General features: G+C 39.4%; 2 protein-coding genes across 2 annotated transcripts; both read left to right on the forward strand.

The window, feature by feature from the left end:
• Positions 1–3,785: 3,785 nt before the first annotated feature.
• Positions 3,786–10,977, forward strand: LOC114142251 (cleft lip and palate transmembrane protein 1-like protein). Its single transcript, XM_028013425.1, has 17 exons — positions 3,786–4,475; positions 4,896–4,987; positions 5,514–5,691; positions 5,787–5,908; positions 6,511–6,589; positions 6,677–6,794; positions 6,897–6,991; positions 7,543–7,627; positions 7,721–7,821; positions 7,902–7,952; positions 8,041–8,091; positions 8,181–8,263; positions 8,536–8,570; positions 8,696–8,751; positions 9,932–9,976; positions 10,091–10,224; positions 10,367–10,977. The coding sequence occupies exons 1-17, from the start codon at positions 4,275–4,277 to the stop codon at positions 10,425–10,427; spliced, it is 1,587 nt and encodes a 528-aa protein (XP_027869226.1). The 5' UTR covers positions 3,786–4,274; the 3' UTR covers positions 10,428–10,977.
• Positions 10,978–11,563: 586 nt separating this feature from the next.
• On the forward strand, positions 11,564–14,379 carry LOC114142253 (prostate stem cell antigen-like). The gene is made up of 3 exons (XM_028013427.1): positions 11,564–11,788; positions 12,982–13,098; positions 13,962–14,379. The coding sequence occupies exons 1-3, from the start codon at positions 11,746–11,748 to the stop codon at positions 14,168–14,170; spliced, it is 369 nt and encodes a 122-aa protein (XP_027869228.1). The 5' UTR covers positions 11,564–11,745; the 3' UTR covers positions 14,171–14,379.
• The last annotated feature ends 30 nt before the right edge of the window (positions 14,380–14,409 follow it).

Here is a 14,409-nt window from a genome sequence, read left to right on the forward strand (position 1 = left end):
ATTTGTAAAAACTGAAAACAAAATATTCTACTAGCTTGTATAATTACATCATATAAAATACATACTTATGTAGCGTATAAGCTGTTAATGACTTATTTTAACTGAGATGCGTCGCTTTGAAAATAATTAAACTTTAAGACTTAAAAGCAAGAGAAAAGAATACAGCAAACTCAAACCCCGAATCACAAGTCACAGATTAACGTCAATGACCGCCTGAAGCAGAGTCTTTGAATGTAGGCCTTCTGCGATCATTTGGTCACTAATCATTTTCTTTGTCTTGCAGGTAAATGCTTGTAAATACAAAAGCCATTAAAGATAGGTTATCCTTTCTAAAATGGACGAGCATCGCTATGCAGGATAAAAAGAGAATTTTTAGTCCGGGTCTTTATTTAAAGGCCTGTATGAAAAGGAGGTGGATATGTGGTCACGTGTCTCTGGTAAACAAGCTCGTATCGGTTCCGCTCCGCTGGCGGGCAAAAACAAGGAGGAGGCCGATGAATGCTTTACGAACTTTGTTCCTCTTTTGGCAGGATGAACAAGTACAACGTACTGGACAGCTAGCTTCCCTGAAACTAACACACTGAGCTCCTCACAACAACCGGACACTTTTCTCGCTCTTCTTCTTCCTCCCACCACCTGCACGTTGCTCTCTACTGCCCCCTCGGGAAAGGCTGGGCCTGTAATAGCAGGTTATTGTTTTACCTGACGGCAATATGTGTCCATCCATCCATCCATTTTCTGTTCACCCTTGTCCCTAATGGGGTCGGGAGGGTTGCTGGTGCCCATCTCCAGCTACGTTCCGGGCGAGAGGCGGGGTACACCCTGGACAGGTCGCCAGTCTGTCGCAGGGCGCAATATGTGTCATTTGACTAAACTTTTAATAGTCAGGATATGTGATATAGATATATGATGTTGCTATATAGAAATAGATATTTAATTCTTTATCAGAGTATTTTTTTTATACAGTCTTTGAATGTATATTATCTGCGATTATTTAGTCACTCTGTCTTTTGTAAAAACAAAAAACTAAATATTCTACTAGCTTATTTAAAGTATAATTGTATTAAATAAAATTCATACTTATGTACTGTATAAGCAGTTAATGACTTGTTTTAACTGAGATGCTTCGCTTTGAAAATTATTACACTTTAAGACTAAAAAGGAAGAGGAAAGAATACAGCAAACTCAAACCGCGAATCACACGTCACACATTGACGTCAAAATAATTAAACCTTAAGACTAAAAAGGAAGAGGAACGCATTCAGGTAACTCAAACCCGGAAGCACACGTCACACTTTGACGTCAATGACCGCCTGAAGCAGAGTCTTTGAATGTAGGCCTTCCGCAATCATTTGGTCACTAATCATTTTCTTTGTCTTGCAGGTAAATGCTTCTAAATACAAAAGCCATTAAAGATAGGTTATCCTTTCTAAAATGGACGAGCATCGCTATGCAGGATAAAAAGAGAATTTTTGGTCCGGGTCTTTATTTAAAGACCTGTAAGGAGGAGGATATGTGGACTCTGATTGGCTCAGGAGATTGTTGGTTTTAAACAACGGCAATCTGTGTCATGTGACTAAACTTCAATAGTCACGTAACATTTGATATAGATTTATGATGCTGCTATATAGAAATGGATATTTAAATCTTCATCACAGTATTTTTTATACAGTCTTTGAATGTGTTATCTGTGATAATTTAGTCACTTTGTCTTTTCGTTGTCACGTCAATATTTGTAAAAACTGAAAACAAAATATTCTACTAGCTTGTATAATTACATCATATAAAATACATACTTATGTAGCGTATAAGCTGTTAATGACTTATTTTAACTGAGATGCGTCGCTTTGAAAATAATTAAACTTTAAGACTTAAAAGCAAGAGAAAAGAATACAGCAAACTCAAACCCCGAATCACAAGTCACAGATTAACGTCAATGACCGCCTGAAGCAGAGTCTTTGAATGTAGGCCTTCTGCGATCATTTGGTCACTAATCATTTTCTTTGTCTTGCAGGTAAATGCTTGTAAATACAAAAGCCATTAAAGATAGGTTACCCTTTCTAAAATGGACGAGCATCGCTATGCAGGATAAAAAGAGAATTTTTAGTCCGGGTCTTTATTTAAAGGCCTGTATGAAAAGGAGGTGGATATGTGGTCACGTGTCTCTGGTAAACAAGCTCGTATCGGTTCCGCTCCGCTGGCGGGCAAAAACAAGAAGGAGGCCGATGAATGCTTTACGAACTTTGTTCCTCTTTTGGCAGGATGAACAAGAACAACGTACTGGACAGCTAGCTTCCCTGAAACTAACACACTGAGCTCCTCACAACAACCGGACACTTTTCTCGCTCTTCTTCTTCCTCCCACCACCTGCACGTTGCTCTCTACTGCCCCCTCGGGAAAGGCTGGGCCTGTAATAGCAGGTTATTGTTTTACCTGACGGCAATATGTGTCATTTGACTAAACTTTTAATAGTCAGGATATGTGATATAGATATATGATGTTGCTATATGGAAATAGATATTTAATTCTTCATCAGAGTATTTTTTTATACAGTCTTTGAATGTATATTATCTGCGATTATTTAGTCACTCTGTCTTTTGTAAAAACAAAAAAACAAATATTCTACTAGCTTATTTAAAGTATAATTATATTAAATAAAATTCATACTTATGTAACAGCTTCTCCTATACCCGTCCCATCATGCAGACACGGAGGACAGTTGGTTGGATTTTAAGTTGTTTAATTTTTTATCTGTAATGAGTAGTTGACACAAACAGCGCAGTTAGCCTCCCCAACTGGTCCACTAGTCACTCACAGCAGAGCGCAAAACAGTCTGTGTTGTGGATAGGTGCAGTGCGGGATCACGTGGTGTTATTAGTGATTGTAGATCAGCTGTTGCTCACCTTTTGACTTTAGTGAGTGGGTGATGGGGGAGGTTTTACTTTTTGCTGACCGCCGTAAGCGCGTATGTTTTCGTCTTTGATCACTGTTTAAACCTGCGGATCCGGTTTTAATGCTTCTTTGGACACTGCATCTTAAACTGCATCCTGGATTGGCGTTTTTGATCAGCTGGCGCGTCAACAAGGATTCCCCTATTCAGCTGCTCGGCGACTTTGTTGGACAGTCGCTAATAGTCCGTGTTTTACAAATAATTTTTACAATGAAGTTTAACAACATATTTTTCTCTGACATGTGATCATATAGTGGTTTCGATAAATGATACATCTTTAAATGAATTTTATACAATTTGGTCTTTCTTTTATAAATGAAATAATTTAGAAAAATAAATACTGACAGCAATCAAAAAATAATTAAGTTACTAAATAGCGCCCTCTGGTGCTTCACAGAAAAACAAAACTGGCCATGTCGTCGTCATGGAAACAGCTAATAAACATAACTGACAAACTGGCTAATACAACAGACAAACATAACTGACAAACTGGCTAACATAACTGACACATTAAAATACTGACATTTTTACCTGTAATGAGTAGTTGACACAAACAGCGCAGTTAGCCTCCCCTACTGGTCCACTAGTCACTCTGTGTACCGCAACAAAACCCCAATTTAGTCCCCGAACAAAACCACAAATACTAGTCAGAGGAGAACCGGATTTGATGTCTTACCTCATCAGAGCGCAAAACAGTCTGTGTGGAATTTCCGGTTTCGATGTTGTTTTGTTACTCAATTTTGACGCGCAAGACGTAACCGGTAAAATCCGGTTTAGGATTTTCAAAATAAAAGATCCGAAAGTAGTTCATTATTTCTTGCGCGGCCCGGTACCAAATGGTTCGCGGACCGGTGGTTGGGGACCACTGCTTTAGCTGACCTTAATGTTTCCTGTGTATTATTTTGGCCATTATTGTTCAACTTAGTGTTGATGTGTGTATTATAGGCGTGTCTATCGGACAGTTATGTATCGGTTCAATACGGGACGCACATTTAACGGCCAAATATGGGACGACTCCGTATTTTACGGGATGGGTGGCGATCCTATTCAGGAAGAAATAAAGGTTAGCTACATCCGGGGAGGGGAAAATGTCGCATAAATTAAATTGACCAATTCACTTGTGTGTTTACGAGCGTTTCTCTCAGATTCGACTTGTTAAAGGAGCGTATGCGCAGGCGCGAAGCACCAGCATCCCCAGGTCAGCTGGATGCAGACCTAACCGGAAGGATGCTGCGATTCGGGAGGAAGTCGTGCGGATTGTGTTTTTTGACGCCGTGACACTTTGCGCCCTTTTCTCTTGGTGTCAAATACCATTGTTTCCACTATGTTCCCATCCTGTTACTCCAAACCTGCAGACAGCGGAGGCAAGAGGAGCTCCGTCGCTAAGCTGCTGCTGGGAGTGTTCGTGGTGTATATGCTGCACACCGCCTGGCTGCTGTACGGCTTCCTCAACACCAAACCCTGCGATGGAGGCAGGGGAGAGCCCTGCATTTCTTCCTACCTGACTGCCAAACCCAGACTGCAGGTTAGTACAGGCTGTTTTTTATTCTTAATTGATCAAATCATGATGGAAAATATATGAAAATCAAGCAGATTTCTTTTAGCGCAACACACAATACTAGTTATCTACTTATGTAACATTTCTCTGCATAAAGCTCTTCTTCATGAAAATTAGACACTTAGCTTCCTCTGTTTATCAGACATAATTAAGTTGAAATAAAAAAAAAACTAAGTAATGTTATCTATCTATAATAGATTACATTTAGCTTTGAACCACAAAATGTGTAAAGGTATTTGCACTGTACAGAAAAATGTTTCTCCGTAGAATAATCAGTCTGACTTCAGCACGCATGATAGTTATATTTCTATGTTTTTGGTTCAAAGGAGTCTTGCTTTTGTTTAGTGTTAAATCATGTTTTTTTTCACTATGTGCCCTTTTGTTTAGATGAGTGTCTTTACCTGCCTTGTGCCAGATAACAGCCAACTGACCCTCGCTCTAAGGGTAGACCTCTTTGACCCTCACTCTACGTTTGAGAGGTGGGTTTGACACAACAGAGTTTCATATCCACATAATGTTTTACAATATGTTGTAAACCGCAGATTTCAGTATCCTTTATTGGGGTTGTATGTAAATAAATAAACTAACACAAAGTGGTATATATTTGTGAAGTGGAAGGAAAAGGATGCATGGTTTCAACATTTTGTACAAATTAAAATCTTACAATTGTTTTCAGCAGCCTTTCAACAGCCAAGCCTGTCCCGTTACACTGGATTTTATTTTGGGTTACTACAGTAAAGGGGCTCATTATAAATTCATACTACAGAACAGAGGATTTTCTTAGTAAAAAATCAAAAACACTACTTTGTTTCAGTTTCAATCATATAAATAAGAGCAAAATGAAAGACACTGAAGTAAACACCTGAGAGATGAAAATTTTCAAGGGGTGTAAATACTTTAACCCATCATTTTGAACTTTGTATACAAAATCATGTTTTAAAAAAAAATATTAGTTAATAAAGATCTATGTCCCACAAACAGCAAAATGTCTCCATGTTTCTCTAGACAGGTGAGCGTCTCACTGCCAGAGGAGACTCAGAATAATGGCTCTCTGTACGCAGTTGTTTATGTTCACAAAGCCGGTGTTTCACCCCTGGAGGACCGGAGAGAAGTCCACTACGCTGCTCAGCTTACCACATACATAACTCCTCCACGCACAAAAGGCCAGAAGGCCTCAAGGAAGGTACCTCCTGGTGATAGAGTCTAATACCGTGTCCCAGTTCAACCTTATGTCACCGTGGCTTTGCCAGAAATCAGATGTCTTTGTATTTCCACCAGAAGCGTGAATCTCAAAGGCCTGTATCGCACTGGAGACCGCACCTGTCCATCACTGTGATGTCAGAGGAGTTCATCTTCAGCAAGGCGGGGCTTCCCAGTGACGTGCGACGATACATGAGATTGTAAGTGAGCAGGATTCACTGCTGCCGCACATACTGGTTACTGCAGTGATGGAAAAACCGGGGCATCAAAAATGAAGCTTCTGTTGTTAATAAATAAATCATGAACATTGAGTTTTCATTCAGCTCTGGAAACCAATAAGTCTTAAAGAAACACATAATCATCATTTATTGGATGGAAGGAGCAAAACTGTATTTCAAGATTTCATTTAGGCACAAACATGCAGAAAGACAGGTGGCATAAAAATGTAGTTTAGAGAAACAAAACAAGAGACAAGCTAAGCCATGACACAAAAGAACTAGAATAGTGAGACAAAGGACATTAGGGAAACAATTTGATCAAAAAAAGCAACCAGGGATGAAAGAACAGGCTATAAAACATTAATACTGAACAGGAAACGACCAATAACAAGACGTCTGCAGACGAACACAGATATCCTAGAATTAGTAAAGGTATAGATCCATAAACAGAAATAACAAAATGGTTTTTTTTTGAAGAAATAGAACATACTAACCCAAATAATTTTTCAGCTCATGTATAAAATATTTTGAGCCTTTCACACTTTCTTAGAACCGTCCTTCTTTCTCTTCTTCTCTGCTTGCAGATCCCAGGAGGGCAGACGGATGACTTATCTGCCCCTGCTGCTGGTCAATGAGCTCAGCTGCAGAGTCAAAGACCTCATGGTAGGACGGCAACCCACACAGATTCTTATAGGATCATGCATGTTGGTGTTTTGAGGTCAGAGCGATTCCACACCCTTGTTCTGACAGGAGATCAACAGCAGCAGCATGCAGCTCCCTCTAACTGTGTCCTACGAAGGAATCTCTCTGAGGACGTTCAGGTTTTGGATCCACCTGCAAGACATAGTTTATTCCCTCAGACAGTTTGGTGAGCCAGGGTGGAAGTTGTGTTTTCATAAGATGTGAAATGAGGCTGTTGATGAGTCTGAAATCATTTCAGTGTAATAAATTGTTCTGCATCTCTCTATAGGTTTCACTGAGGAGAATATTGATGAGATTAAAGAGACTTTAATAGGATCCAACGTTTACCTGCTAGTGCTGACTGCACTCATCACATCTCTACAAGTAAGAGCACACAACATAAGTGGAAAAGAATGCTTTTGACAGAATGCTTCATGCACTTTGAACTTGTTCAAATTAAATCCCGTTACAGTAAACTTAGCGTTATTGTTACTGTGATTTTAGGTGATGGACCAGCACAATGTAGTGTGTGACTGAGAAGCTGAGAGATTTCCAAAATCTTTCGATAAGCAAAATCTGAAAAGTGCGGCAGGCGTTTGTATTCAGCAGCAGATTAGTTTGCTTATGACTTGATATACACATCCACATCATAGTGTTGAGAATTACTGGAAAACATTTACTTTCCTTCAACTTCACATTTGTCGGACTTTTTCTTGGCCTACTGCATGAAATCCCAACAAAATACGTCAAGGTTTGTGGTAGTAAATATGACAAAAAGGGAAAATGTTTAAGAGGTATAAATATTTTTGAAAGGTATTGATAGATACTTCTGAGGATTAGTGTTTTAACTCTTACATGTTCTAAATAAATGCAACATCCAAATGTTTTAAAAGTATACCCGTTTTAATTCATAGCGATAACTTTATAATTTGCAGCTCATTTGTGAATTTCTGGCTCTGAAAAATGACATATGCTCGTGGGCGAAAAAGAAGAGCATGGTGGGAATGTCGAGGAAGTCAGGTCATTTTTATCTTCTTTTCCATATTAGAAACAATTTGACCAAACATCGACTGCAAATGAACGGCCGCATCGTTTCCTCTGTTCCATTTCCAGTTTTATGGCGCTGTCTCGGCACTTTGCTGATTTTCCTCCATCTGCTGGAGGAGACCAGTCTGCTGGTGCTCCTTCCTGTCGGACTGGGAGCGTGTGTAGAGGTACTCGCCATGTCCTTCAAACTAAAAATAGTTAAATCAAAGTAAAGCATCCTGAACTCAATAATCCTTCCTCCCACCAGGTGTGGAAGGTGTTTAAAGTGTTTAAAATCCAGATAAGCAGGAGGTGTCATGTAAGCGTGCTGTTTTAGCTAAATAATATTTCACGTATAACTGTTTTGAGCCTTCGAAAGCTCCAAGCCGCCTCTTATCTCATCGCAGACAAACAAGCTGGATGAAGAGGAGCGAAAGACGGTGGAGTACGACACGCAGGTGGTTTAAATAGTCTCTCTGAGCTCAGAGTTAATGTTGTGCCTCAAGCTTTGTTTGATTTCAGTGCTTTGTGCTTTTCCCCCCTGCAGGCCTCCAGATACTTGTCCTACTTGGTGTATCCTCTGTGCATCAGCGGAGCCGTTTTCTCTCTGGGCTACATACGCCAAAAGAAGTGAGCTCATTCAGAGATTCCTCTGCTTCGATTTATAAGTGTAAGGCCTCTTATCAGAAAACATTTAAATGCGTCATTCCGGCTCTCGGATAGATTTCTTTCCTTCGGGCTCGTTTGTTTAGCGATGAAGCAAATTGAGAAGTCAGGTTAAAATCAGAATTGAAAAATTGGTGGAAATAGGTTTGTTTTAGCAAACAGACTACATTTGTTGTACAAGTCTGAGGAACAACGAGTGATCATTATACTGACTGTAAACTGTGTTACGTTGACAGTTACTATTCTTGGCTGGTCAACACCCTGGTCACTGGTGAGTTTCTTTACATTTGTCCACAGACTGGCTCCTCCCAGTCAGATCTAGCGTGTTTTCTAGATGCACGTATTGTGCATCAGATGTGTTGTGTAGATCATATCTTATGTCTGTATTTTCCCCAGGTGTGTATGCACTCGGCTTCTTATCTATGGCTCCTCAGCTCTTCATCAACGACAAGGTCTGATAAACCAGAATCAGTTGAAGTCACATTCTCAATTTCCTCGTTAGCAGAAATCATGCAGCAAAATTGTGACTAAATGATTCTGATGTTTTGCAGTACTTTGCATAAGAATTCACACTTCTTGGATTTCTTACCGCTTTACAACCTCAAACTTGTTTTCTTGGGATTTTATGTGATTAAACTCTCCTCTTAGTAAGTAGAAGGAAAAATTACTATTAAAAGTTTGGATTTGTATTCAGCCGGCCTGAGTGAAGGGCATGCTTTGCAGAAGAGATGTCTACCAGCTTTGTAAACCTTTTGCACATTTGTCTTTGCAAAACAACTCAAGCAATCTCAGATTGGACAGAGTGAACAACAATTTTTAAGTCTCGACGCAGATAATATTTAGGACCTCATGTTGATTATTGTAACACATTAATCACCTCTGACCAGTTTTCCTACTGGAAAGTGGGGATGCTTTTCATCAGCAGGAGATGATGAAAAGCATCCCCACACCATGATACTGTTACCAGCAAGTTTCACATTGTGTATAGTGTTTTAAAGGTAATTTACCATGTTGATTTTCATTCACACATTCTGTTTGGTTTATGGACAAAATGAATGCATCTGCATCTGATCAGAACATCAGTTCTAATTGCTCTGTTAGATTTCTAAAGCTTAAAGGATATTCTTTTTTTATCCTAACCCTTAAACTTCTCCACAGCCTTATACCTGGGCCATCTGCTGTGATTCTTGTTTTTTGTGATGTAATTTCCTCTAATATTCTCTAGCAGAACACTGAGACCTACTCACAACAGCTGGATTTATACTGAAAGTAAATTGCTTGCATGGTGACTCCATTTACCAGTTAGGCAGTTTGTTTGCATTAGATTTCATTTAGGTTTAATGAAACTGTAAGTCTACAGTATTTAACTTCTTATTTGTAGCATACCTTCCCCCCCAAAACAAAACAAAACAAAACTTTAAAAAATTTCAATTTCACTTCATAGGTGTGCTCTCGTTTGTGGTTGTTTGTCACAAAATAATTCCAGTAAAATACACCAAAGTCTGTGGTTGTAAAATGTTAGAAAGTGAAAAAAAAAATCAAGAGGTATGAATACTTCAGCAAGGTACTGTAAACTACTGTAAAAAAGTGAAGACTAACATATATATATTTTTATGTCTTGCTGTCTAACAGTTGAAGTCTGTGAGCCACATGCAGGGAGCAGTGTTGATGTACAGAGTGAGCACCTCCCTCATTTCCTATTACTAAAACATGCTGGCTACCAAGGTCAAAATGATGCAAATTTGAAATTCAACTTTTCAGAAGCTATAAATAATCTGCTTTCCTCACCAGGGGGTGAACACACTGATTTCAGATCTGTGCGGCTTCGCTTCCTTCTTCTCCTCATCTGTTCCTTTCACCTCCTCGCATCAGCTGTCCTGCTTCAGAGACGAGCTCCTCTTCCTCCTGTACCTCTTCCAGCGAAGGTAACCCTGACGTGGCTCAGCACAAACACAGAGAGGAAACTGTGGAAGAACCAGAAACTAGAACTGCATATGATGAAAGACATTTTTTTAAGAATGGATTATTGTGTAATGATTTCCCGCTGGCCTGTGTCATTTTCACCAGACGTTACTCTTCAGTTCCTAAGAGAAGAGAGAGTGTTTCTAAGAAAGTGAAGACGCAGTGAATGAGAAGGACAAGCGGACACGTTGAAGAGCCAGTGGCCAACGCCGCAGTCGGCCCATCTATCTCCGTTCAGCTGGGACCGATCGACCTCAGAGACGGGAACAAGAAAGGAACCTCTGCCTGGTGGAGGCAGACTGATCTGAGACCTGCGGTTTTTGCTTCTAGCTCTCAACGTCTGTAGCTGCAGAGCTGATGCTTTTAGTTTTTTTAGTTAAACTTCTGTGTTCACTCTTTTTACTGCTGAAAAGAGTGAACACAGTCATGTAGAGAGGTTTTATCCTTGGTTACCCTCCAGCTCCATCGATGGCATCGGTTCACCTCCTGTAGCGTTCTTGATTTTGCTGTGGTGTTGTAACAGATCAAGTATTATTTAAACAATTACCTTTGGTTTCCAACTTAAATAATAATCTCATAAACTGATCCACTCTGGACTTCTCAAAGTTTAGTAAGAACCAGGTATCATTTGTCATCGTTTCCTTTCTTGATGAGGAAGCACTTGCGTTTGTATTATTCTGTCACGTAAAATCCCAATAAATTATGTTAAAGTTTGACCTTGTTTGCTTTAGCTGAATAATTTTTTTTGCTATTTTCCTCAGCTTGGGGGAAAGCTACAAAGGAACAAAAACCTCTGGGCCTGATTATGTAACAGGTGGATGTAACAGAACGAGAGGGAATGTGCACGCCTGTGTGGGAAGGCAGGAAATTGTCCGACTGGTTTCTTGGTTTGTTTACATGCTAAACAAATGAATATCTGCATGACATCACTCATGTGTGTTGTGCATGTCTGCAGTACGGCGACTGCAACTGCTAATCTGTTTAGCAAAATAAGCAGGAGACATGAATGAGAGATGAGCCTGCTAAAAGAACAATATAATCACAAGAGCTGTTAAATCTCAATAGCTTAATAATTCAAGTCATTGAAAAGTTATGTGATTACTTAAAATGTAATAAAAGGTATCACTATTAGATGTCACCTTCAAATAATGCCAAAAGTTTTCACTTCTGATTTGAATGTTTACCCTTAGGCGTTCTTGAATTGCAGAAAGGAAAGTCGGACAACAACAATAATCTCCTCTGACTGGCAGCTGGATGAATAAAAGGCAAGTATCTATGAAACCACAGCCAACATCGAGGAATGTCTTCACAAAGAGGCAACCTTTGGCTTGATGCCACCATGGTGCCTGTTGTGGGAGGATCTGCTTCAGCTGCTTGGTTTAAAGCAAACAACTGAAACTACACAAACACACACACACCCGCACACACACAAGGAGCTGAACACAACAAGTTTGACTGCAGACTGCAAACTTTAACATCAGAAAATGTTACTTAGCTTTGTGATCCTCTTCTTCCTCTTCTCTCCAGGTATGTCTGCTGAATTTAATTGACTTTTATGCACAAAGTAAACATAGGTTAAGACAAGTAGTTTATGAGCAGGAATGAGAAATAATCCTCAATGACAACTGTGAAGTTTGCTGCACATAATTTACTGTAAAACGCAGGTTGAGATTAGCTACCAGCAGCCTGGACTTCTCTTTTTCTTCACTGGGATTTTTCATCATTTAAATTTTCATGTTTCTGTTCATTCTCAGATTGGATTGATTTAAGGAAAATATTCTTAATGTTTTTCATGCTTTTTAGGACCTGAAAAATGCCTACATTGAATACCACAATGTGTTGCTTCATGTTTCTTTACTTAAAGATGCAACTTTTGAATAATTTATTTTGCTGTGGACAGAACCAAGCTGTTTTTAAAGGAAGATAAAGTTCATCTGTGGAAAATTGATACAATAAAATAAATTCAGCCAATGGAAAAACTTGGAAAGATCTTCAGAAAGCCAGGGGAACTATTGAACAATAAATAACTTGACGGGAGACTAGCTTCTTGGAAACAAAGCATAAAGGAATTAGGAATGACTCAGGATTTGTTTACAGCTTTTTACATAATCTGGTTTGTCAGCTGGAGAGCTGTCAAACCAGACACAGTGAATGGATAACATGTGAAGTGTCCAAACTCCACGTGCAACTCTTCAATGTCCAGTCATTAGATTCAGAATTTAACTTTTCTCTTATTCAAGAGGATGTAACTCCAGTTTGAGTTTGAACCGATTTTGTTTAAATATTAGGATTAAATGCTTGAATCTGATAACACTCGAGGCAAGCAGAACTACGAACAGCACCGAAACTGCTCATTAAACCAGCCGGCCTGACCAGTTTCAGCATTGCTGTCAATGTTTTCAAGGAATTTTCTTTAACTGTGTTGTTTAAATATCAAACCTGGGGTCAAAAAGATTTTCATCTAGAAAACAGAAACCAAGATTTGCAGATACAGGACAGAAAAAGTGGGGAATTACTTTACCCTTTCCTTTTGTTGAATAGTAAAATAAAAATGAATGAAAATGAAAATCTCCTCCAACTTAAAAAAAACATGGAATCACTTAAAAAAATGCTTTATGACTCCACTAGCAGCATCTCCATTTTGTTTCTTGTGATGCCTTTCAACATTCCTGGATTATTATTCCATCATTAACCTGGCTTTATCTCTGGTTTCTGTCCAGCAACGTCTCTGCAGTGCTACTCATGCGGCTCCTCCACCACCAATGAAGAATGCAACCAGAAGAGCGAGACGTGTCAGCAGCCGCTCGACACCTGCATGACCATCGTGGACACTTTGGGTAATAAACACACATTTACAGTACCTCGCTAAACTAGTCAAACCCTTTGAACTTTCTGTCCGCCACCACGTGTCACAGACCTAAAATTTCAATAAATTTTACAGGGATTAACATCACAAACACAAAGTAGGGTCGACTTTGATGTCAACAAATTCTTATTTGGGTCCGCATTTTAACTGGAACACTTGATTTTGACTGCTGGATGTAATGTGTGGTGTTAAATTTTCCCACCACACAAAGTTTTGATTTTACCATTTGCCATGTCCCCGCTATGGCTTGTGTTAAACCGTAGCAGGGCTTTCTTTCTACAAGGCCGTTCTTCATGACACATTTTCTGGGTGAAAATGCGAAAATCTCATCGATTTTCACAGATTTTCCCACCCAAGCTGTGGCCATCTTGCCCAGCTGGTCAGTTTAGGTAGACGTCCATGTCTTGACAGTTGTGCCATAATCTCTCCATCTTCAAATGAACTAAACAAAGCTTTGTGAGATCTTCAAAGTTTGTTTGAGAAACCATCCCCATTTTAAACTTCTCCATTTCGCCCCGGACCTCTCTGCTGTGTTCCTTGGTCTTCATGACCATATTAATTTGCTAATCTTTTCTAATAAACCTCTAAGGGCATTCTCAGAACAGTTGGGTTTAAATGAGAGATATCTGAACTGAATTGGACAATTTTGGTTAGATAAATTCTGAAGGTGAGTTGACTTTTTAGTGGTATTACAAAAAAAAAGAGAGATAAAAACAAAAGCAAAACTAAATAAATTGAAATTTGTGGTTTTGATGTGACCATTCTGCATAGTATATGCATAATTTGTGTGCATCAGAAGGTTGCTGTATTGTAACAGCTGCATGTGTTGTTCAGGTTACATGAAAGCCATTGTGAAGCAATGCGCCAGCAGCTCCACATGCAAGGGGGCCGCCTCCACCGCCTCGGTGGACGCTGACGGAAACGGAAACACCATCAACTGCTGCAGCTACGACATGTGCAACATGAGCGCGGCGGACTCTGTTCACTCGCACACGGCACTGCTGCTTCTAACTGGAGCTGTTTTACTGCTGCTAACGCACTGAGGCCAGCCAGAGGCTGGTCTAAAAAAATTATGTAAATACTGTAAATCTATAAAGATTTATTTTATGTATATATATATTCTAAGATGTATTACAAATACAGCTGTAAAAATTGCAATGTGGAACATCCTTCATGCCTAATTTATGACAAAGACACTCATTAAAATGGGAACATGGCAAAAAACACACATTGTTGCAATTGAATGAAATAAAAAAATTAAAAAAATCAGACCACTGACAGC

This window comes from Xiphophorus couchianus, chromosome 3 (assembly GCF_001444195.1).
Source record: "Xiphophorus couchianus chromosome 3, X_couchianus-1.0, whole genome shotgun sequence".
NCBI classification, from domain to species: domain Eukaryota; kingdom Metazoa; phylum Chordata; class Actinopteri; order Cyprinodontiformes; family Poeciliidae; genus Xiphophorus; species Xiphophorus couchianus.